Below are 24,489 nucleotides of genomic sequence, written 5' to 3'. Positions count from 1 at the left end.
TGTTTCAGTATGACAATGCCCCCGTGCACAAAGCGAGGTCTATACAGAAATGGTTTGTTGAGATCGGTCTGGAAGAACTTGACTGGCCTGCACCGAGCCTTGACCTCAACCCCATCGAACACCTTTGGGATGAATTGGAACGGCAACTGCGAGCCAGTCCTAATCGCCCAACATCAGTGCCCGACCTCAATAATGCTCTTGTGGCTGAATAGAAGCAAGTCCCCGCAGCCAGTGGCATGGGGCGCCCGCACAAAAACAAAAAACAAATCAAAATGGTGACATTTGCGCGATCGGTTTTCCATCGCTCATTTGCACGTCACGTCAATGATATCATGTCACCATGTTGGACTGTGGGTCAATTAACCTGGTTGGAGTGGGCGTCCTGATTCTAGTTTGTGAGCTAGGCAGGCTGCTGCCTGGGAAGGTCTCCCACTCAGAGGTACGAGATGGGGAGGGGGCGGGGGTAGGTTGACCTCAGGTCTCCCCACTGGAGAGACTCCCCCGCTCCCTCTATCAAATAGCGCACCTCTAACTTTGTACAGTACTAATGCAATTAGTTGTGCAATTTAGTTTGTGTTTCTTGTTTGAAGTGCAATAGTGTAATAATCAGGTTCTCTTCTTTATGAGTGTATTATTCTATTTGTGTTATATAGGATTTGTGCAATTTAGGTTTATTTGTGTTATTTGTTTTTTGTTAGCAATAGGGTAATAGTGTAATAATTCAATTCCCTTTTTATTTGTATTTATATACTACAATTTGTTTCCATTTGTCTTTGTTACTTCTTTTTGATGTATGAGTCTTATGTTTGTATATATTTATATGTTCTGATAATTTATTTGTGTTGTTCCAAATGTCTGAATAAAAATACAGTTAGTGTAAAATGGTGCTGTTTTTGTTTTTGGTGGCGCTGAAGGAGGGGTTCGCCCATACAAGCTAAAACCGCCACTGCCCGCAGTAATGTTCCAACATCTAGTGGAAAGCCTTCCCGGAAGAGTAGAGGCTGTTATAGCAGCAAAGGAGGGGACCGACTCCATATTAATGCCAATGATTTTGGAATGAGATGTTAGACGAGCTGGTGTCCACATACCTTTGGTCATGTAGTGTATTTTATGGAAAATATATGTATATTTCTGGACGATACAACATGACCGAAAGCGCAGATTACTGTTCGATTTGAGAGGGCGCTGCTCCTTCACCTCTTTTTCCTAGTCACGTCACGTTTTTCCTGGGTACGTCACGGGCCATAGACCGGTGTACTGGGTTTCCACTAGATAACGCAGCCACAAAATCAAAGTTGGCTATATTGTAAAAATGCACGAAAACAAAAAATATCTTTCTGGTCTTAATTTAGGGTTAGGCATAGGGTTAGCAGTGTGGTTGAGGTTCGTATTAAGGTTAGGTTTAAAATAATATTTTAAGAAGATGCATTGTAGAAATAGTCGGGGATTATAATTTCGTGTCAGTGGGGAGCTGGTGTACCGCGACTCAGGTTAACAGAATTTCCTCCTTGGGGGGGAGGCTCTAATCCCCGCCCTCGTTTTTTTTATTTCACCTTTATTTAACCAGGTAGGCTAGTTGAGAACAAGTTCTCATTTACAACTGCGACCTGGCTAAGATAAAGCATAGCAGTGTGAACAGACAACACAGAGTTACACATGGAGTAAACAATTAACAAGTCAATAACACAGTAGAAAAAAAAGAGAGTCTATATACATTGTGTGCAAAAGGCATGAGGAGGTAGGCGAATAATTACAATTTTGCAGATTAACACTGGAGTGATAAATGATCAGATGGTCATGTACAAGTAAAGATACTGGTGTGCAAAAGAGCAGAAAAGTAAATAAATATTAAACAGTATGGGGATGTGGTAGGTAAAATTGGGTGGGCTATTTACCGATAGACTATGTACAGCTACAGCGATGTACAGCTACAGCTGCTCAGATAGCAGATGTTTGAAGTGGGTGAGGGAGATAAAAGTCTTCAACTTCAGCGATTTTTGCAATTCGTTCCAGTCACAGGCAGCAGAGAACTGGAACGAAAGGTGGCCAAATTAGGTGTTGGCTTTAGGGATGATCAGTGAGATACACCTGCTGGAGCGCGTGCTACGGGTGGGTGTTGCCATCGTGACCAGTGAACTGAGATAAGGCGGAGCTTTACCTAGCATGGACTTGTAGATGACCTGGAGCCAGTGGGTCTGGCGACGAATATGTAGCAAGGGCCAGCCGACTAGAGCATACAGGTCGCAGTGGTGGGTGGTATAAGGTGCTTTAGTAACAAAACGGATGGCACTGTGATAAACTGCATCCAGTTTGCTGAGTAGAGTATTGGAAGCTATTTTGTAGATGACATCGCCAAAGTCGAGGATCGGTAGGATATTCAGTTTTACTAGGGTAAGTTTGGCGGCGTGAGTGAAGGAGGCTTTGTTGCGGAATAGAAAGCCGACTCTAGATTTGATTTTAGATTGGAGATGTTTGATATGAGTCTGGAAGGAGAGTTTACAGTCTAGCCAGACACCTAGGTACTTATAGATGTCCACATATTCTAGGTCGGAACCATCCAGGGTGGTGATGCTAGTCGGGCGTGCGGGTGTAGGCAGCGAACGGTTGAAAAGCATGCATTTGGTTTTGCTAGCGTTTAAGAGCAGTTGGAGGCCACGGAAGGAGTGTTGTATGGCATTTCTTGACATTGGCCTACCTATCTAGTAAAATAGATTACTGAACTGTCAGGAATGAGGCTAACAAATCCAGTCCAATAACAGGGGTGGTGCCTAAAACGTCTATGTATGGGCCTATCGGACCAAGATTGACAATCATACACCTTGGTTTCTGAATCAAATATATAACAGGATTCACAAACGCATATTATATTTTGTAAATGGTAGTTTACTGTGTCAAATTGATGAGCAAACGTGCATGGCTCAATCTGCCAATATGTCAGAAATGTAGATCCACAAGTTAATTTACAAATATTTGTATCACAATCAAACTATCCCTGGGACAAAATATTCTCTTGAAACGTAATAATAATAAAAAAAATATAAATCAAATGTGGTGCACGATGTTGCACTTTTGGCACTATTCATAAAGGTCGAAACCCCACATATAATGAGTCGGTGCCCCCGGTAGTCTAAATCGAGCGCAACTATTTCAAGCAGGCTGTCACAACAGTAAATCAAAAAACCCTTAGCTTAATTTGTGATTAAGGAAAAACGTTTTCCTATTTTTTAATTCTCAGTGTTTGAGGTTTTTTTTGCAGTGGTTCAGAGTTTACTTTAAATAGTTAAAAATGCACATTCGAGGTGTGCGCACGTATGTGACGTATAGTGTTTTTGTCTAAAGCTACATTGACTGCGGATAGCTGGCTAGTTAGATACAGTTGTTGCGGCATTCTTGAAATTAATATTTTGTTTCCGCTAGCTTACGTTAGTAATTAGAAAAACGAATGAGCAATAGCCCACACTATTGCAGGAAGTCACACTCTACTATGGATCACATTTGGCATCCTCCAATGTGACTAGGACGTCTGGACTAGTCTTGTGCCATTGGAGTTAGCTAGCAAACAAGCTCGCTAGTTGGTCTGCTTGCTAATGCTATCTAGCTAGGTGGTGGGTAGTGTTTTTATTGATTGATACTGGGTGTGCCATTCGTGTTGATTGTTTGATAGTTTACCTGTCACATTCGTTCAAACCTTTTACCCATAGTTTGTGAATATTTGAAATGTAGTTAGCCAGCTAGCATAACTCGTAGCTAGCTAGTTAATTAGCTACGGTTAGCCGCGGCTATTTGGCCTTTTCATAACCAGCCGATGGTTACATATTGAGTTATAATGTGACATCTTGTTTAAAGTCGTTGGCTAAAGTAAAGCTAATTCAACTCAAGTTGGATATATGCCAGTTTAGCCAAAACAATGGAAAGTTTACTAGCTGCGTGAATCCAGGTCAAGGCACCAATGCGATAACCTGGATTTGAACCCGGGTCATCTGTGTGGGACAGGGCAGTGATTTCTAATAGATCTAGTTATATCGATGTTGTTCACTGTAATAAATGTACATTAATGTATTTTGCCTGCACAGCGAGCAGCTGCGAACATCAGTGGTTGAGGTCCCATATAATTTGTCATCACTTTGACATCTTTGCACTTCGCCTCCAAACTATGTTGACGCTTTTGTCTTTTTTGCCAGATATTGCAGCACGTTGAGATTCTTGAAACTTGAGGAACTCTAAGTACAGTACAATGGCTCCCAAAGACATCATGACCAACTCCCATGCCAAATCCATCCTCAATGCCATGAACGCACTTCGTAAGAGCAACACACTCTGTGATATCACTTTGAGAGTGGAGAATACCGACTTTCCTGTTCACCGTATTGTCCTGGCAGCCTGCAGTGACTACTTCTGTGCCATGTTCACCAGCGAGGTAACTGTAAGCCTATTTAAATAATGGTTAAATAAATACAAATAAAAAGTAAGCACAAGACTGGAGTTAATTTAGGCCTAGATAGACACATATGAGAGAGCACTTCCACAAAAGACCAATGATGACTGATCATCAGTGTCATCAGCGATAATAACTTTATAAATACGTTTGCTGGTGGTTCTCTCTGTATGCAAAAAGAGACAGGTAATAGTTGTTTGACTGGTTCAGAGGTTGACAATGCCCAAAAGAGTTTCTACGTATCCCTTGTGCTTAGAACCCAGCTAAGATTTTTGTAGGCTAAAATTATACTGATATTAATTTCCTTGAGCAATATGTCTTTCAGTGTGACTGCCATCTGGTTATTTATAGCTTAATAAAAACGCGAGTGGATTATATAGGCCTACCTCAAATATTAGGCTATTCCCAAACACAAAACAGCAATGAAAGTGCATAGCAGAAATAGTCCAATGCTAATTTTCTCTGTAGCTCGGTTGACCTAGTTTCTCTTTCCTTTAACATTTTTAGCTCTCTAAGAATCCCCAGGTGAGCATTGCTCTTTTACTAACAAAGCTGACTATAATCCACAGCTGCCTACACAAGTATGACAAATAGTAAACACAAGGAATCAGTAGGCCTATGTTTTTTGCAATGAGTGTGTAGTGCCCTGTGTCTGGCAAGAGCGACTACTAACCAGTAATTTAAACTGATGTCTGTCTTTGCCGTTGTGCTTTTGCAGTTGTCAGAGAAAGGGAAATCCTTTGTAGACATCCAGGGGTTGACTGCGTCCACCATGGAGATCCTGCTGGACTTTGTTTACACGGAGACTGTTTTGGTCACAGTGGAGAATGTCCAGGAACTGCTTCCTGCTGCCTGTCTGCTGCAGCTCAAAGGTAAGTTGAGAAATGTAAAAATAATATGAGAACCATTGGACACCATTGCACTTTACTGTTCATCCACTGTATTTACTCTGTGGAATAAACTACCGGTATGTCAGTTAAATCTAAATCTGCTCTTTTGTAAAAGGAAATGCACACCCATCGTCTTCCCTTATTAGGTTTGTGCAATATGACTGGCTATATTGTATTGCTAATATAGTGGAAACATTGTTAATTTGTCAAGAAGTCAACAAACTAGCAAATTAAATACTTCAACATTATTTTACAAAATGAATGTACTGCACTCACTTAATGTGTCTATATGTTTCTTTGTATTCCTCAGGAGTAAAAAGAGCTTGTTGTGACTTTCTGGATAGTCAGCTTGATCCCACAAACTGCCTGGGCATTCGTGACTTTGCGGAGACCCACAATTGCCTTGACCTGATGCAGGCCGCTGAACTCTTCTCCCAGAAGCACTTCCCTGAGGTGGTTCAACATGAGGAGTTTATGCTGCTCAGCCAGAACGAGGTTGAAAAACTAGTTAAATGTGATGAAATCCAGGTAAGTAAAGTGGATTTGGTGAGGTATTATTATACTTGTCGTAACGCTGTAATTACGATAGTAATAATCGTTGTTTCATTAGGTAGCCTTGTAATTGCATATTAATGGAGTTGCGTTTTTGTAATTACAACAATTTCAATGCAATTAAACTATAATTACTTAAGTACTAAGTAACAATATGTTAATACAATGTTACTAGTGTAATTATGGTGTTACTACAGATAAGAGCAGATCGATGTAAAGTGTTACCAAAGTCGAATAGTGTACTGAATTTATTTTTGAATTCAGAGAGCACACAGTCATGTTGCCTCAGGTGCATATTTTCTCTATTCGCGGTTATCTTTGAATGCTCAGGGGGATACTTTTCACAAGTCTCAAATTGTCCTTCAAAAACCTGAAGCTGAAAGAAAAGGTGCAAGTGTAGACCTGCAGTAATCTCTATTAATGGGGCCCCCTTTGCAGATTTACCTGGCTCTGAAATTATGGAGAAAATAATCTGATTTAAGTATACCTTTGTGCTCTGGAAATTCCTGTGTTTAACCGCACAGCGCATATCTTGCTGTATAAAAACATAATTGTAACCATGGGACTTGATTTGTAGTTTACCAATTAATTCAAAGGACTTTTGCTTGTCACGGTTTTTGTGATCAAAATGTGTGTAATATACACTTAAAGTGGCTTGCGAAAGTATTCATCCCCCGTGGCATTTTTCATATTTTGTTGCCTTACATACAACCTGGAATTAAAATGGATTTTTGGGGGTTTTGTATAATTTGATTTACACAACATGCCTACCACTTTGAAGATGCAAATATGTTTTATTGTGAAACAAACAAGAAATAAGACAAAAAAAACTAAACTTGAGCGTGCATAACTATTCACACCCCCAAAGTCAATAAAAACATGTTTTGCTTATTTTTTTCTTTAAGCAATGGCTTTTTTCTGGCCACTCTTCCGTAAAGGGGTGGCAGGGTAGCCTAGTGGTTAGAGCGTTGGACTAGTAACCGGAAGGTTGCAAGTTCAAACCCCCGAGCTGACAAGGTACAAATCTGCCGTTCTGCCACTGAACAGGCAGTTAACCCACTGTTCCTAGGGCGTCATTGAAAATAAGAATTTGTTCTTAACTGACTTGCCTAATTAAATAAAGGTAAGAAAAAAAAAAGCCCAGCTCTGTGGAGTGTACGGTTTAAAGTGGTCCTATGGACAGATACTCCAATCTCCAATCCTATGGACAGATACTCCAATCTCCGCTGTGGAGCTTCGCAGCTCCTTCAGGTTTGGTCTCTTAGTTGCCTCTCTGATTAATGCCATTCTTGCGTGGTCTGTGAGTTTTGGTCTTAGCAGGTTTGTTGCATTTTTAATTATGGATTTAATGGTGCTCTGTGGGATGTTCAAAGTTTTTGATATTTTTTTATAACCCAACCCTGAGCTGTACTTCTCCCCCACTTTGTCCCTGACCCGTTTGGAGAGCTCATTGGTCTTCATAGTGCTGGGAACACTTAAACAACACAATGTAACTCCAAGTTAATCACACTTCTGTGAAATCAAACTGTCCACTTAGGAAGCAACACTGACTGACAATAAATTCCACATGCTGTTGTGCAAATGGAATAGACAACAGGTGGAAATTATAGGCAATTAGCAAGACACCCCCAATAAAGGAGTGGTTCTGCAGGTGGTGACCAGACCACTTCTCAGTTCCTATGCTTCCTGGCTGATGTTTTTGTCACTTTTGAATGCTGGCGGTGCTTTCACTCTAGTGGTAGCATGAGACGTAGTCTACAACCCACACAAGTGGCTCAGGTAGTGCAGCTCATCCAGGATGGCACATCAATGCGAGCTGTGGCAAGAAGGTTTGCTGTGTCTGTCAGCGTAGTATCCAGAGCGTGGAGGCGCTACCAGGAGACAGGCCAGTACATCAGGAGACGTGGAGGAGGCCGTAGGAGGGCAACAACCCAGCAGCAGGACCGCTACCTCCGCCTTTGTGCAAGGAGGAGCACTGCCAGGGCCCTGCAAAATGACCTCCAGCAGACCACAAATGTGCATGTGTCTGCTCAAATGGTCAGAAACAGACTCCATGAGGGTGGTATGAGGGCCCGACGTCCACAGGTGGGGGTTGTGCTTACAGCCCAACACCGTGCAGGACGTTTGGCATTTGCCAGAGAACACCAAGATTGGCAAATTCGCCACTGGCACCCTGTGCTCGTCCCAGATGAAAGCAGGTTCACACTGAGCACATGTGACAGACGTGACAGTCTGGAGACGCCGTGGAGAACGTTCTGCTGCCTGCAACATCCTCCAGCATGACCGGTTTGGCGGTGGTTCAGTCATGGTGTGGGGTGGCATTTCTTTGGGGGGCCGCACAGCCCTCTATGTGCCTGCCAGAGGTAGCCTGACTACCATTAGGCACCGAGATGAGATCCTCAGACCCCTTGTGAGACCATATGCTGGTGCGGTTGGCCCTGGGTTCCTCCTAATGCAAGACAATACTAGACCTCATGTGACTGGAGTGTGTCAGCAGTTCCTGCAAGAGGAAGGCATTGATGCTATGGCCCGTCCGTTCCCCAGATCTGAATCCAATTAAGCACATCTGGGACATCATGTCTCGCTCCATCCATCGCACTACAGACTGTCCAGGAGTTGCCGGATGCTTTAGTCCAGGTCTGGGAGGAGATCCCTCAGGAGACCATCCGCCACCTCATCAGGAGCATGCCCAGGTGTTGTAGGGAGGTCATACAGGCACGTGGAGGCCACACACTCTACTGAGCCTCATTTTGACTTGTTTTAAGGACATTACATCAAAGTTGGATCAGCCTGTAGTGTGGTTTTCCACTTTAATTTTGAGTGTGACTCCAAATCCAGACCTCCATGGGTTGATAAATTTGATTTCCATTGATAATTTGTGTGATTTTGTTGTCAGCACATTCAACTATGTAAAGAAAAAAGTATTTAATAAGAATGTTCCATTCATTCAGATCTAGGATGTGTTATTTTAGTGTTCCCTTTATTTTTTTGAGCAGTGTGTGTGTATATATATATATATATATATATGTATGTATGTATGTATGTATGTATGTATATTGAGATCATGTGACACTTAAATTGCACATAGGTGGACATTATTTAACTAATTACGTGACTTCTAAAGGTAATTGGTTGCACGATATCTTATTTAGGGGCTTCATAGCAAAGGGGGTGAAAACATGCGTGCACCATTTTTCATTTTTTAAATTATTATTATTTTTTAGGCAAGTTATTTTTTTCACTTCACCAATTTGGACTATTTTGTGTATGTCCATTACATGAAATCCAAATAAAAATCAATTTAAATTACAGGTTGTAATGCAACAAAATAGGAAAACGCCAATGGGGTGAATACTTAACTGTAGTTAAGTCAGAGGCACAATTTTCTGTTCTTTTTGTAACCATTTGTCTTAGTCAACTATCTACATCATCATTAATTAAAACTGTCACTTTGACTTGTTCTTCTTGAAGTGAAGTTGATCTCAGTGATTTGGAGAAATCAGTGATTGAGTGAATGCATTTTTGGCCTTGAGTAGTTATACTTTGGGATTTCCGTTATTACAACAAGCATGTTGTTGTCAAGGTGTGTGGTTGTGAATACATGTTGTCTCTGTTTGCAGGTGGACTCAGAGGAGCCTGTATTCGAGGCAGTGTTGAATTGGGTTAAACACAATAGGAAAGAGAGGGAGATTTATTTATCGGAGATGCTGGAGCATGTGCGGATGCCTTTGCTCACTCCGCGCTATATCACAGACGTCATTGACTCAGAGGTGAGGCAGCTAGACCACACACGGTCACATGATGTAAGCATAGGCCTAGACCACCTTTACTCCACACACAGACGTGTACAAAGCGCTCCCTTGCCCTCCATTTGGCAAATCTGACAATAACTCTATCCTCCTGGTTCCTGCTTACAAGCAAAAATTAAAGCAGGAAGCACCAGTGACATACCTCAACCAGAAGCCATGGATTACAGGCAACAATTCGCACTGAGCTAAAGGGTAGAGCTGCCGCTTTCAAGGAGCGGGACTCTAACCCGGAAGCTTATAAGAAATCCCTCTATGCCCTCTGACGAACCCTGAAATAGGCAAAGCGTCAATACAGGATTATGATCGAATTGTACTACACCTGCTCCTACACTAGTCGGATGTGGCAGGGCTTGCAAACTATTACAGATTACAAAGGGAATCACAGCCGAGAGCTGCCCAGTGACACGGGCCTACCAGACGAGCTAAATAACTTCTATGCTCACGTCGAGGCAAGTAACACTGAAACATGCATGAGAGCATCAGCTGTTCCGGATGACTGTGTGATCACGCTCTCCGCAGCCGATGTGAGTAAGACCTTCAAACAGGTCAACATTCACAAGGCCGCAGGGCCAGACGGATTACCAGGACGTGTACTCCGAGCATGCACTGACCAACTGAAAAGTGTCTTCACTGACATTTTCAACCTCTACTTGTCTGAGTCTGCAATACTAACATGTTTCAAGTAGACTACCATAGTCCCTGTGCCCAAGAACACTAAGGTAACCTGCCTAAATGACTACTGGCGTCTGTAGCCATGAAATGCTTTGAAAGGCTGTTCATGGCTCACATCAACACCATTATCCCAGAAACCCTAGACCGACTCCAATTTGCATACCGCACCAACAGATCCACAGATGATGCAATCTCTATTGCACTCCACACTGCCCTTTCCCACCTGGACAAAAGGAACACCTATGGGAGAATGCTATTCATTGACTACATCTCAGCATTCAACACCATAGTGCCCTTAAAGCTCATCACTAAGCTAAGGACCTTGGGACTAAACACCTCACGCTGCAACTGGATCCTGGACTTCCTGACGGTCCACCCTCAGGTGGTAAGGGTAGGTAACAGCACATCCGCCACGCTGATCCTCAATACGGGGGCCCCTCTGGGGTGGGTGCTCAGTTCCCCTCCTGTACTCCCTGTTCACTCATGACTGCATGGCTAGGCACAACTCCAACACCATCATTAAGTTTTCTGATGACACAACAGTGGCAGGCCTGATCACCGTTAACGATGAGACAGCCTATAGGGAGGAGGTTAGAGACATGACCGTGTGGTGCAAGGTCAACAATCTCTCCCTCAAAGTGATCAAGACAAAGGTGATGATTGTGGACTACAGGAAAAGGAGGACTGAGCACGCCTCCATTCTCATCAACGGGGCTGTAGTGAAGCAGGTTGAGAGCTTCAAGTTTCTGGCGTCCACATCACCAACAAACTAACATGGTCCAAGCACACCAAGACAGTCGTGATGTGGGCACGACAAAATCTATTCCCCCTCAGGAGACTGAAAGTATTTGGTATAGATCCTCAGATCCTCAAAAGGTTTTACAGCTTCACCATCGAGAGCATCCTGACGGGTTGCCTCACTGCCTGGTAGGACAACTGCTCGGCCTCTGACCGCAAGGCACTACAGAGGTTAGTGCAGTTCATCACCGGGGTCAAGCTTCCTGCCATCCAGGACCTCAATACCAGTTGGTGTCAGAGAAAGACCCTAAAAATTGTCAGACTCCAGCCACCCTAGTCATAGACTGACTGTTCTCTCTGCTCCGCACGGCAAGTGGTACCGGAGCGCTAAGTCTAGGTCCAAGAGGCTTCTAAACAGCTTCTACCCCCAAGCCATAAGACTCCTCAACAGCTAGTCAAATGGCTACCCAGGTTATTTGTGCACCCCCCCCCCCCCCCCCCCCACACTGCTCTCTGTTATTATCTATGCATAGTCATTTTAATAACCCTACCTGCATGTACGTTATTACCTCGACACTTGTGACCCCACACATTGACTCTGTACCGGTACCCCCTGTATATAGCCCCGCTATTGTTATTTACTGCTGCTCTTTAATTATTTGTTTTTCTTATCTATTACTTTTTTTAAAGGTATTTTCTTAACTGCATTGTTGGTTAAGGGCTTTGTAAGTAAGCATTTCGCTGTAAGGTCTACCTGTTGTATTTGGCATGTGACAAATAACATTTGATTTGAAATCCTCTTTCAATGGAAACTCTTCATTGAGAATGATTTATGGTGTGCGTCTGGGAAACAGGCCTCAAGTGTTGAGCAGAGGTGTTATTACTGTCTTGATAAAGTACTGTATATGTTGTGATGTGTTCCAGCCCCTTATTCGATGCAGTCTTCCCTGCCGAGACCTTGTGGATGAGGCCAAGAAATTCCACCTTAGACCAGAGCTGAGGAGTGAGATGCAGGGGCCACGCACCCAAGCCAGATTAGGTACAGTACTGATCTCCATTTTTTGGATTGATTTTCTTGTCCTAATAATAGGGATACAAGACAAGCTTAGTGGAAGTTACTACCTTATTCATGTTGAAAAGATGATTACCGTGTTGCTCTTTCAAGGTGCCAAGGAGGTCCTGTTGGTTATTGGAGGATTTGGCAGTCAACAATCCCCTATAGATATCGTTGAGAAGTATGATCCTAAAACTCAGGAGTGGAGCTTTTTACCTGTAAGTATCATTTTTTAAAATTAAATATTTTGGCTCTCTGATCATGGTTAACTTATCCCAAGCATGTTTTTACAGAACATTGCTCGGAAAAGGCGTTATGTAGCTACCGTGTCCCTCAATGACCGTGTGTATGTGATTGGCGGCTACGATGGTCGATCACGGCTTAGTTCGGTGGAGTGCTTGGACTACACGGCAGACGAGGATGGTGTCTGGTACACCGTCGCCACTATGAATGTACGGCGTGGCCTTGCCGGGGCGACAACACTCGGAGGTAGAGGATCTTCTCTGATTGACAGCCCTCATTGTCATGGGGTTTACAAAAACAAATAGCACTGAAGTGAGTTTGACTGACCTCAGGTGTAACAAAACCCTGCAAGTGTTTTCTAATGCAGACTTTCAAAAAGTTGTTGGAACATTTCCTTACATTTCTTTTCTCACTTTTCTGCCCACAGATATGATCTATGTTGCTGGAGGCTTTGACGGTAGCCGCCGTCACACCAGCATGGAACGATATGACCCCAATATTGACCAGTGGAGCATGCTTGGGGACATGCAGACAGCCAGGGAAGGGGCTGGCCTGGTGGTTGCTAGTGGACTTATATACTGTCTTGGTGGGTATTAAAGATGTTTGGTTTAAGTTTGTGTTGGTGTATAAATATTTAAAATATCTCCCACTTCCCCCACTGACCTTAGTAAGGATCTACACTATGTGGACACCCCATCAAATTGGTGGATTCAGCTATTTCTGCTACACCCGTTGCTGACAGGTGTATAACATCAAGCACACAGTCATGTAATCTCCATAGACATTGGACAAGCTTAGTGGAAATGCGTTCTCTGAAGTGATGAATCACTCTTCAGGAAATCCGACGGACAATTCTGGGTTTTGCGGATGCCAGGAGAACGCTACCTGCTCAAATGCATAGTGCCAACTGTTAAAGTTTGATGTAGGAGGAATAATGGTCTGGGGCTGTTTTTCATGGTTTGGGCTAGGCCCCTTACAGTGAAGTGAAATCTTAAAGCTACAGCATACAATGATATTCTAAACAATTCTGTGCTTCCAACTTTGTGGCAACAGTTTGGGGAAGGCCCTTTCCTGTTTCAGCATGACAATGCCCCAAAGCGAGGTCCATACAGAAATGGTTTGTTGAGATCGGTGTGGAAGAAATTGACTGGGCTGACCTCAACCCCATCGAACACCTTTGGGATGAATTGGAACGCTGACTGTGAGCCAGGCCTAATCGCCCAAAATCAGTGTCCGACCTCACTAATGCTCTTGTGGCTGAATAGAAGCAAGTCCCCGCACCAATGTGGGATATATTTAGCCCGAACCATGAAAAACAGCCCCAGACCATTATTCCTCCTACATCAAGTGGAAAGCCTTCCCAGAATAATGGAGGCTGTTAAAACAGCAAAGGGGGACCAACACCATATTAATGCCCATGATTTTGGAATTATATGTTTGACGAGCAGGTGTCCACACACTTTTGGTCATGTAGTGTATGTAATTTATTGCAGGTGGGTACGACGGATTGAATATCCTCAATTCAGTGGAGCGGTATGACCCTCACACAGGTCATTGGACGAATGTTACCCCCATGGCCACCAAACGCTCAGGTGAGTACTCCTAAGTATGAGGGCTGTATAGATTATATACAGTATGGTTATTTACATATGGCTATGGTTAGTATGTCTGAAGGGCCTATACTCTTTTTTTTAAACAATTTTTATTTTATATATTTTTTTAAATTTTACCTTTATTTAACTAGGCAAGTCAGTTAATAACAAATTCTTATTTTCAATGACGACCTAGGAACAGTGGGTTAACTGCCTGTTCAGGGGCAGAACGACAGATTTGTACCTTCTCCAACACTCTAACCACTAAGCTACCCTGCCGCCCTTTGTTACAGGGGCCGGTGTAGCCTTGCTCAATGATCACATATATGTGGTGGGAGGCTTCGATGGAACAGCGCACCTCGACTCGGTGGAGGTTTACAACATTAGGACAGACTATTGGACCACGGTAGCGAGTATGACCACTCCCCGCTGCTACGTAGGAGCTACCGTCCTCCGGGGACGACTCTACGCCATAGCTGGGTAAGCCTAAACATCCCAACCCTGCTCAGAATTTTATCTTTTTTACATTTATTTTTAGGAAAGTGTAAATTCACTTTCCTTTCATATGTTTATTGCTTTTAATGACAGACAGATGAGAAACAATGAGGGAGACAGGTGAAGAGGAGATTCAGAGTGAAGGGAGGACACAGGGATTGAACCCCTGTCTCCGGCTAAGCGTTGTACATGTGCATAGACCCGGGAGTGTTATCACTCGACCACGGCTCTGCAACCGACTTCAGTATTAAGAGATACTGAAGGGATCATTAATATACATTATGTATGACTCTTAATTGATTTATATTATTCTTGCTTAGATAAAATTGTAATAAATCTGAATCATGAATGCAATCTCTTTATGGTCCAGTTCTCGATAAGCATGCGACTTATGTCATTGAACACAGCCATATGATGTATTGTTCATCCTCCCCTGTACTCTTTTGCCCTCTCTAGGTATGATGGAAACTCCCTTCTGAGCAGTATCGAGTGTTATGACCCTGTTATTGACAGCTGGGAGGTGGTCACCTCCATGGCCACACAGCGCTGTGATGCAGGAGTGTGTGTCCTCCGAGAGAAGTGAGATTTACCTCAGAACAACCTCAAAGGTTGGGTGAAGCAGAGGAGGGCAGTCATCTAGTCCTGAACCTGAATCTGATATTTACTTGCCACTACTATGGCACAACAGAGGGATTATTCACTTGGAGGCCAGTGTGTTGTTATATGTCCTCCCGGAAGTCTCTTGATTCTATTCATCAGACTTTCTCATCTGAGCTTAGTTACTTCTGTGTGATAAGGGACAGGGGGTGTACAACAGTGATTAGTTGTTTCAGTCTCTTCATCAACAGTTGTTGCTTCCAAGAAGACATCCTTCCCAACCCACTCGGTCGCATGACACACTGTGGTAGCTGTTGCCATGGTTACCCATGAGATTTTTGACTCATCTTTTAAAGTGCAATATATTTCTCTACTTATGTTATGAACCGTTGGAGCAGAAGAAACAAGAGACTCCAGTTTTCTGCTGCTATATGCCTTATGCCCTTGTGGCCCACATTGAACTGAACATCCATGATGCCTCATTAGGACTGTGATTGTTGTCATGCCATCAAGTATGATGATTATTTAGCATTTGCCAGGTTTTCAGTCAGACAGTAAACCCTTTGTAGATTTTGTAATTCTGTATAAAGCGCTTTTAGAAACAAATCACTTATTGAAGAATTGTCATTTACCTGACGGTCATTATTTTCAATGTATCAAAGATATTCAAATGAATGACATTTTAGGGAAAGCACCATAATTGTATTGTGGACTGCAGATGGTTCCTTGCTCTTTTGCTGTTTCTGTCATCTTGTCAAAATCTCTGTCCCCTGCAATTGACTCCACTGAAGATGTGCGTATGGTGCATGCATTTGCCCATAGTGGATTTGTTTGGACAAGCAAAATGACTTGACTTCTATTATCCAGGGCAAGTACAAAATCCTGAGGAGTCTTTTGTTGTTACTTGAAAAAGTGAATAAACATTGTGATAATGTATGACTTTATTTGTTTTCAGTTATTCCTGTAATGCAATGTGGAATTCAATGTTGAAGTGAACTGTTGTGACCTCTAGTAAAAGCCCAGTGAATTTGTCAAGGGTTTCGGACCTCTTGGTTTAATGGCTAAGTTGTTGGACTGACTGTCACACTCGCAGGGACCCGGGTTTGAGTCCTGGTTGGGCTAATCACCAAGCTAGCTGCATTGATGTCTGTGGGACTATCGGGTGTGGGAGGATGTTCGGGGGGGGGGCAGGGATGTGTTTCCCAAAAGAGGGTGTAGTCTTGTGATCCTTGATAAGTGCTTAGTAACGGACTGCCCCAAGGCCCTGGTTCAGTTCAAACCAGGCTACCCCCCCCCACAAATTTCCAACAATATCTACATGTGCAGTGCCAGTCAAAAGTTTGGACACGCCTACTCATTCAAAGGTTTTGCTTTATTTTGACTATTTTCTACATTGTAGAATAGTAGTGAAGACCATCTATGAAGTAACACATTTGGAATCCTGTATTAACCAAAAAACTGTTAAAAAAAAAACTAGGCAAGTCAGTTAAGAACAAATTCTTATTTACAATGACATCCTACCCCGGCCAAACACTAACCCGGACAATGCTGGGCCAATTGAGCGCCACCCTATGGGACTCCCAATCACGTCCGGTTGTGATACAGCCTGGAATTGAACCAGGGTCTGTAGTGACGCCTCTAGCACTGAGATGTGCCTTAGACTGCTGCACCACTCGGAAGCCCAACAGTGTTGAAGGAGTTCCCAAATATGCTGAGCACTTGTTGGCTGCTTTTCCTTCACTCATCCCAAACCATCTCAATTGGGTTGAGGTCAGGTGATTGTGGAGGCCAGGTCATCTGATGTAGCACTCCATCACTCTCCTTCTTGGTCAAATAGCCCTTACACAGCCTGGAGGTGTGTTGGGTCATTGTCCTGATGAAAAACAAATGATAGTCCCATTAAGCCCAAACCAGATGGGATGTCGTATCACTTTGGTAGCCATGCTGGTTAAGTGTGCCTTGAATTCTAAATAAATTGCAGACCTTGTCACCACTTAAGCAGGTGTGGTTTCTTTGCAGCAATTTGACCATGAAGGCCTGATTCACGCAGTCTCTTCTGAACAGTTGATTTTGAGATGTGTCTGTTATTTGAACTCTGTGAAGCATTTATTTGGGCTGCAATTTCTGAGGCTGGTAACTAATGAACTTATCCTCTGCAGCCGAGTTACCTCTGGCTCTTCTTTTCCATTGACGATCCTCTTGAGAGCCAGTTTCATCATAGCGCTTGATGGTTTTTGCAAATGCACTTGAAGAAACATTAAAAGTTCTTGAAATGTTCCACATTGACTGACCTTCATGTCTTAAAGTAATGGAACTGTCATTTCTCTTTGCTTATTTGAGCTGTTCTTAAAGAAAAACCATTGAATGAGCAGGTGTGTCCAAACTTTTGGTACTGTAGATGGAGTATGAACCAAATCACATATATTAAAATAATGTTGAGTTCAGTAACATCACATTTTTTTTGATGTCACATCACCACTGGGATCCAATGACAATTCGACTAGAGTTCTCAGGTATTTCAGTAGTGTGTGGGCGGTGTGCATCGCAGACCCAGGCTATAAACTCACTCCTCGCATTCAACTGGTGCATGACATTGCTGTGTTGGCGGAGACACGTAACTCGTCTTTGTCGACGGAGCTGGAGCAAAAGTTTTTGCGCCTTTACTGTGTGTTGAGAATAAAACATTTCAACCGTTTTTACGCGTCTTCAATCATCTGAATCTTGACAGGGGGAAATGGTATGTGCGCAATTTACATAACTTCTTAATTTTTTACTTTTTGCATTGAAATTCTAAATACGGGAAGTACATTTTCCCCATTTCGGTGTTATTATTCATATTTGCCATCCTCATTGGCAAATGTAATGTTCACGCAGTCTTTAGACCAACCTTTACTCGACGATTTGAGAGGTTTCCTTTGAAAAATTAAAAACATTCAGTTTTTTATTGCCTTATGTCCATAACCTCAACCTGGTCCTACCATCTATCCATTCCGTTTGAATGTATCCGTTTATAAAGTTTATCGTTTGTTACTACGTTATTATAACAATGCAATACAGTATGTGCGGGAATGCATACTGTGGCTGCAAGAGAGGAATCCGAGGAATCTGTTGAGCCTTGGTGAAGAAGCAGATAGGTGGGTGGTATGGGGCAGACGCAGTTGGTTGGGTCACATGCTTGACAAACTTTCATTAAGTTTTTAACCTTCAAATGGCAAATGATTTTGTTAAAACAGCCTACTTTACCTATATTTAGGCAAGAGTCTAGGAAAGCAATGTCGTGATACACTATTTTCCTATACCAATTGTGTACATAAAGGAAAATGTAGGCTAGTGTACAGTCTATGGGCCAATGCATGATTACCAGAGAGAGGCCATTTGCTTTCTCAAGAATCAGCCATTCAAAGTATAACAAGCATGCAAAGCCCCTTTCGTGTCATCCTCATACAATAATTTACTTTCTATTCACGATTTAGGAGTTCTATTTTTCTTTGTGACAATGTGTTATTACACAGCATTTTAGTGTTACATTTTACAGATGCCACTTGCTTTTCAAATGTCAGTTGATTACCACCTTGTTGAGAACCTAGAATCCCCTCCCCCTGGGATCCAGAGCCAAGACAACAAATCTGGACATGCTGAGACATGTGTCTGTCAGATTTCTTATAAACACTTTGGTACAGTTTTCCAGAGAGATTAAGCCTAGTCCTGGACTAAAAAAAAACCTGAGTATAGTCCAATGCTAGAGTCAATTTGTGTGTGGGAAACCGATCATCAAAGGAATAAATCCTTTGACCTTATTTGAGTTCAGGACCTTTAGGATCATTATTTAGAGTGCCACGGTTACTTTAAATTTGGAGCCACTGTATTGCTCTCTACTTTTGGAATCACCTTTAATGACTTGAACCATGTGGTAATGGATACATGTAGATTTTTCCCTGGATAGATTTATTTCTGGTTTTCCCTTTTCGATCAACATTTAATTCAGCCCTCTTCAGTTATGACTGTGCTTACTGAGCTGTAACAACCAGCAAAATTAGAAAAAATAACATACAGGAATGTTGTTAATAATAAATCCTACATGTCAGCATACTTTAATTCCTTGTACTGTTGTGTGTTGATATAGTCAGATTTACAGTATCTGGGTAAAATGGGCTTTGCTGTTTGTGTATTTTCCACTTCAGATAGACTGTTTGAAGAACAGAAAGTAGTCGTGCTGTTGTTTTTGGCCAACAGAGAGAGTGTATCTCCATCCACGTGGGCCAGGCAGGCGTTCAGACGGGCAATGCATGCTGGGAACTCTTCTGCTTGGAACACGGTGTGGGGCCTGATGGAGTGTTCAATGAAGAGGATCAGGGGCCTAATTCCCGGACTGACCCCTTCAACACTTTTTTCCACACCGGAAGTTCTGGCCGCCATGTTCCCAGGGCCATATTTGTGGACCTGGAGCCAACGGTGGTTGGTAAGCAAAGTCAATTGTAACCTTTTGTTTTATTCTCCTCTTTCTCGCCATCCATCATCCATGTTTCGTGTGTGTGTGATTACACATGTGTAGTGTAAATGCATATCCATACTCATGGGCCAGTCAGGAGTGCTAATTGGGAATGAATTCATGTGGGCGGGGACCTGTGCTGGATGGAGCATGGTATTCAAATGACAAGACCATTGGTGGTGGCGGTGATGACCCCTTTTTACACTTTCTTCAGTGAGCGTGACTCAGGAAAGCTTGTAGAAAGTGCTGTGTTTGTGGACCTAGCCAGCTGTAATTGGTAAGTGGTGGTGTATAATATTGATACAAAGATGAAAAGAAAGTTTAAGTTAAAGCTGAAATATGTAACTTTTTGGGCGACCCAACAAAATTAACATAGAAATGGGAGTTATAGATCTGTCATTCTCATTGAACGCAAGTCTAAGAAGCGGTAGATCTGTTGCATGTGCGGCGTTTCTATGCTTCCCATTTTTAAGTTTAGTTTTTGCGTCATTTACTTTTGGTTTTGTACCCCAGCATCAAACAGCTGAAAATGCAATATTTTTGGTTATGGAAAATATATTTCACAGCGATTTTGATGGTACAATGATTCTCTATGCTATACTTGCTTGTTTTGTCACATAAACTGAAACTATTAGAATTTTTGCAAACAGGAAATGGCAGAATGATTTCTGCATAGTACATCTTAAAATGTTGAATAAATTAAATGTTTGTTAATGATACACACTCCAAACTTTCACAACAATAACAACTGGGCCAACAACAAATAAAATTAACTAATAAAGAAAGCCCACACACAGTATATGCTGCTCCAAAGTACAGACAAGTTGGCTGCAGTAGCCCTTGCCAAGTAATAAATAGTTAAATTCATGTTACATAATATGGTGGGGCTGCTGATAAGCTCCAGTATATGGTAAGTAGTGTGCATTAATCAAAACACTAACTCCACTGTAACACATCTACAAGTGTTCTATGGAACATTAATAAATGCTAGAAATCCTGATTGTTAAAATTGTCAGTGGTGGAAAAAGTACACAATTGTCATACTTTTCTTGTTTCGTTTAAATAACGGACAGCCAGAGGCATACTCCAACACTCAGACGTAATTTACAAGCATATTATATTGATTTAGTGAGTCCTTTAGATCAGAGGCAGAAGGGATGAGGACATGCTATATTGATTGAGTGAGTCCGTTAGATCAGAGGCAGAAGGGATGACCTGTTATATTGATAGGTGCGTGAATTGGACTATATTGTTGCCTGGGCATTCGAAATGAAATTAGTACTTTTAGGTGTCAAGGAAAATTTATCAGGAGTAAAAAAGTATATCTTTATTTTAGGATGTAGAGGAGTGAAAGTAAAAGTAGTCAAAAATAGAAATAGCAAGGTTAAGTACAGATACCCAAAAAACTACTTAAGTAGTACTTCAAAGTATTTTTACTTGGTTACTTTACGCCACTGAAAATTGTGCATCTACATTACACTGCTGGAAGACGCAAAGTACAGCTTTACAGACTACAAAATAATCTGAGCACAGGACTGGGAACCAAGAGCAAATCAACAATTGTGGTAATTCAGGTGACATTTCCTGTTGATGTCCTATATTTGTTGAAGAGTAATTGTTTTCCCCCCAGATGAGGTCAGGACTGGGATGTACAGGCAGCTCTACCATCCTGAGCAGCTCATCTCTGGAAAGGAGGATGCAGCCAATAACTACGCCCGTGGACACTACACCGTGGGGAAGGAGATCATTGACGGGGTCCTGGAGCGTATCCGTAAAATGGTATCACATTAAGACCTGATCTTTGTCATACAGTCAAAGGAAGGATTTGAGTCATAATATATTAATAATATAGGCTAATATAAAATATATTGGCTAAGGCCAATATATTGTGCATCCCTAGTGTTGATCAATAGTTTTTCTCCCTAGACTGACCAGTGCACAGGACTGCAAGGATTCCTCATCTTCCACAGCTTCGGAGGAGGCACCGGCTCTGGTTTCACCTCTCTGCTGATGGAGCGCCTGTCTGTTGACTACGGCAAGAAGTCAAAGCTGGAGTTTGCGATCTACCCAGCTCCCCAAGTGTCCACAGCTGTGGTGGAGCCATATAATTCCATTCTGACCACCCACACCACCCTGGATCACTCCGACTGTGCCTTCATGGTGGACAATGAGGCCATCTATGACATCTGTCGCCGCAACCTGGACGTTGAGCGTCCATCCTACACCAATCTCAACAGATTGATCGGTCAGATTGTTTCCTCCATCACTGCATCCCTACGATTTGATGGTGCGTTGAATGTTGACCTCACAGAGTTCCAGACCAATTTAGTCCCATTCCCCCGCATCCATTTCCCCCTGGTCACCTACGCGCCCATCATTTCCGCTGAGAAGGCTTACCATGAGCAGCTGACCGTCTCTGAGATCACCACTGCCTGTTTCGAGCCATCCAATCAGATGGTCAAGTGTGACCCTCGCCATGGCATGTACATGGCCTGCTGTATGCTGTACCGTGGAGATGTGGTGCCCAAAGATGTGAATGCTGCCATTCAAAATATCAAGACCAAACGTTCCATCCAGTTTGTGGAATGGTGCCCCACCGGTTTCAAGGTAAGGAACATAATTGTCTCCCGCATATGATTTATATTGCAATAGATAAGTACTATATTTCGTTCTCGGTCTAAAGAGTAATTGATTTATTTTTCTTATTCTATCTAATCAGGTTGGGATCAACTATCAGCCCCCAACTGCTGTACCTGGAGGTGATCTAGCCAAAGTCCAGAGGGCTGTGTGCATGCTGAGCAACACCACTGCCATTGCTGAAGCCTGGGCCCGTTTGGACCACAAGTTTGACCTCATGTATGCCAAACGTGCCTTTGTGCACTGGTATGTAGGTGAGGGCATGGAGGAGGGAGAGTTCTCCGAGGCCAGAGAAGACCTGGCTTGTCTGGAGAAGGATTATGAAGAGCTGGGCAGAACAAGCACAGAATCTGATGATGATGAAGCAGGCGAGGAATATTGAGAACCGAAGAACCATGATGTCCTACCTGTCCATTAAAAATGTATTATTCCGTCTTCTTTGTATTCTTTCTATTTGTAACAATTCATTGTTGTATCTCCCTGCCCTGAACCAAAACAAGTTGTAAAAAACGTATGGACAGCCAAATACACTTGTTTAATAATGCCCTGTTAATGTGTCAATTCCAAAGTGCCATGTTTTGCAATCGCAATGGCTTTCAGCTTCTGAATAAAGTCCGTCTGTGTACAATATTGCGCAATAAAACAATTTCTCTGCATATTTCATTGAAATTCATGATGAAGAACATGTTACAGCTGGGCCAAGCCTTACCCGGAGTAGACTGTATAACCTGACCCACATTCTGGTGACATGTTCTGTTTCAGTAATAATTTATTAAAGGATTATATTTAGTTTACTAACAGTATATTATGAGTTTATAATAAACAGTAACCCATTGCTGGTTGCATTCAGTGAGCTAATGACTGTTGCTACTGGTCTGTGGAGCGCATAGCCTACCGAAGATCGCTAACGTTATAATTTGTGACTAGCCTCAAAACTGTTACAATGTATCATGCATGATTACAAACCCCTCAGTGCTCGCCCACTTAGTGGCCACATCCAATCAAAATACTCCATCGGGGCTATTTAAAGAACAAGTTCCGGTAGTGGTGGAGTCACCTGAAAATATCCTTCCGCGGTAGTAAACAATGGGACGATCTCAATGCATATTCCTGCCGTCCTCCCTCGTCTCCTTCTCAAAACCCATTGGAGAAGAAGACGAGGAGGAAGCGAGGAGTATCATTTGAGAGAATACTATAGATGGGTTTGCTGACAACGTCACGAAAACCGTGTGCACGCTTTGATGTGGCAGAGGTCCAGAACGGCCATGTGGGAAATCGTAAGTGGCTCGTTTCAGATACACCGAACAAAAATCTAAACGCAACAATTTCAAAGATGTTATTTTGTCACAGTTCATATAAGCAAATCAGTCAATTGAAATAAATGTATTAGGCCCTATCTATGGATTTCACATGACTGGGAATGCAGAGAGGCATCTGTTGGTCACAGATACCTTAAAAAAAAGATAGGGGCATGGATCAGAAAACCAGTCAGTATGTGGTGTGACCACAATTTGCCTCATGCAGCACAACACATCTCCTTCGCATAGAGTTGACCAGGCTGTTGATTGTGGAATGTTGTCCCACTCCTTTGCAATGGCTTTGCAAAGTTGCTGGATATTGGCGGGAACTGGAACACACTGTTGTACACATTGATCCAGAGCATCCCAAACATGCTCAATGGGTTACATACTTTATCTGGTGAGTATGCAGGCCATGGAAGAACAGGGACATTTTCAGCTTCCAGGAATTGTGAACAGATCCTTGCAACACGGGCCGTGCATTATCATGCTGAAACATGAAGTGATGGCGGCAGAAAAACGGCACGACAATGGGCCTCAGGTTCTCATCACGGTATCTCAAATTGTCATCAATAAAATGCAAGTGTGTTCTTTGTCCGTAGCCTATGTCTGCCCATACCATAACCTCACCTCCACCAGGGGCTCTCTGTTCACAACGTTGACATCAGTAAACCGCTCGCCCACATGACACCATACACGCTGTCTGCCATCTGCCCCATACAGTTGAAACCAGGATTCATCCATGAAGAGCAAACTTCTCCAGTGTGCCAGTGGCCATCGAAGGTGAGAATTTGCAAACTGAAGTCGGTTACGACGCCGAACGGCAATCAGGTCAAGTCCCTGGTGTGGACGACGAGCACACAGATGAACTTCCCTGAGACGGTTTCTGACAGCTTGTGCAGAAATTCTTTGGTTGTGCAAACCCACAGATTCATCAGATGTCCAGGTGGCTGGTCTCAAACCATCCCGCAGGTGAAGCCGGATGTGG

The 24,489-nt window shown here is 42.8% G+C and overlaps 2 protein-coding genes across 9 annotated transcripts; both read left to right on the top strand.

The window, feature by feature from the left end:
- The first annotated feature begins 3,107 nt into the window (after positions 1-3,107).
- LOC110532527 (kelch-like protein 12) lies at positions 3,108-16,013 on the top strand. Of its 8 annotated transcripts, none has more exons than XR_002474846.3 (14): positions 3,321-3,605; positions 4,182-4,417; positions 4,943-4,960; positions 5,154-5,307; positions 5,636-5,853; positions 9,498-9,647; positions 12,021-12,135; positions 12,262-12,368; positions 12,444-12,639; positions 12,821-12,979; positions 13,887-13,985; positions 14,279-14,465; positions 14,574-14,763; positions 14,937-16,013. XR_002474846.3 is itself a non-coding variant. In XM_021616510.3 (13 exons), exons 2-13 carry the CDS (start codon positions 4,235-4,237, stop codon positions 15,061-15,063), a joined length of 1,713 nt encoding a protein of 570 aa, XP_021472185.1. In that variant the 5' UTR covers positions 3,130-3,605; positions 4,182-4,234; the 3' UTR covers positions 15,064-16,013. The 8 variants fall into 8 exon arrangements, 2 of the variants coding, with proteins under 2 accessions (XP_021472186.1, XP_021472185.1); XR_016483378.1 differs by having other exon boundaries at positions 12,444-12,705; XR_016483376.1 differs by lacking the exon at positions 4,943-4,960 and having other exon boundaries at positions 3,130-3,605.
- Positions 16,014-17,453: 1,440 nt separating this feature from the next.
- On the top strand, positions 17,454-22,846 carry LOC110532526 (tubulin alpha chain). The gene is made up of 5 exons (XM_021616509.3): positions 17,454-17,814; positions 19,311-19,536; positions 21,197-21,345; positions 21,493-22,173; positions 22,286-22,846. Exons 1-5 carry the CDS (start codon positions 17,812-17,814, stop codon positions 22,583-22,585), a joined length of 1,359 nt encoding a protein of 452 aa, XP_021472184.1. The 5' UTR covers positions 17,454-17,811; the 3' UTR covers positions 22,586-22,846.
- Positions 22,847-24,489: the final 1,643 nt, after the last annotated feature.

The sequence above is a fragment of the Oncorhynchus mykiss genome, chromosome 9 (genome assembly GCF_057628025.1).
Source record: "Oncorhynchus mykiss isolate SJ-2025 chromosome 9, ASM5762802v1, whole genome shotgun sequence".
Taxonomy (NCBI): Eukaryota; Metazoa; Chordata; class Actinopteri; order Salmoniformes; family Salmonidae; genus Oncorhynchus; species Oncorhynchus mykiss.
The sequence above is the reverse complement of the archived record's forward strand: the minus strand, read 5'-3'. Positions and strand labels throughout refer to the sequence as shown.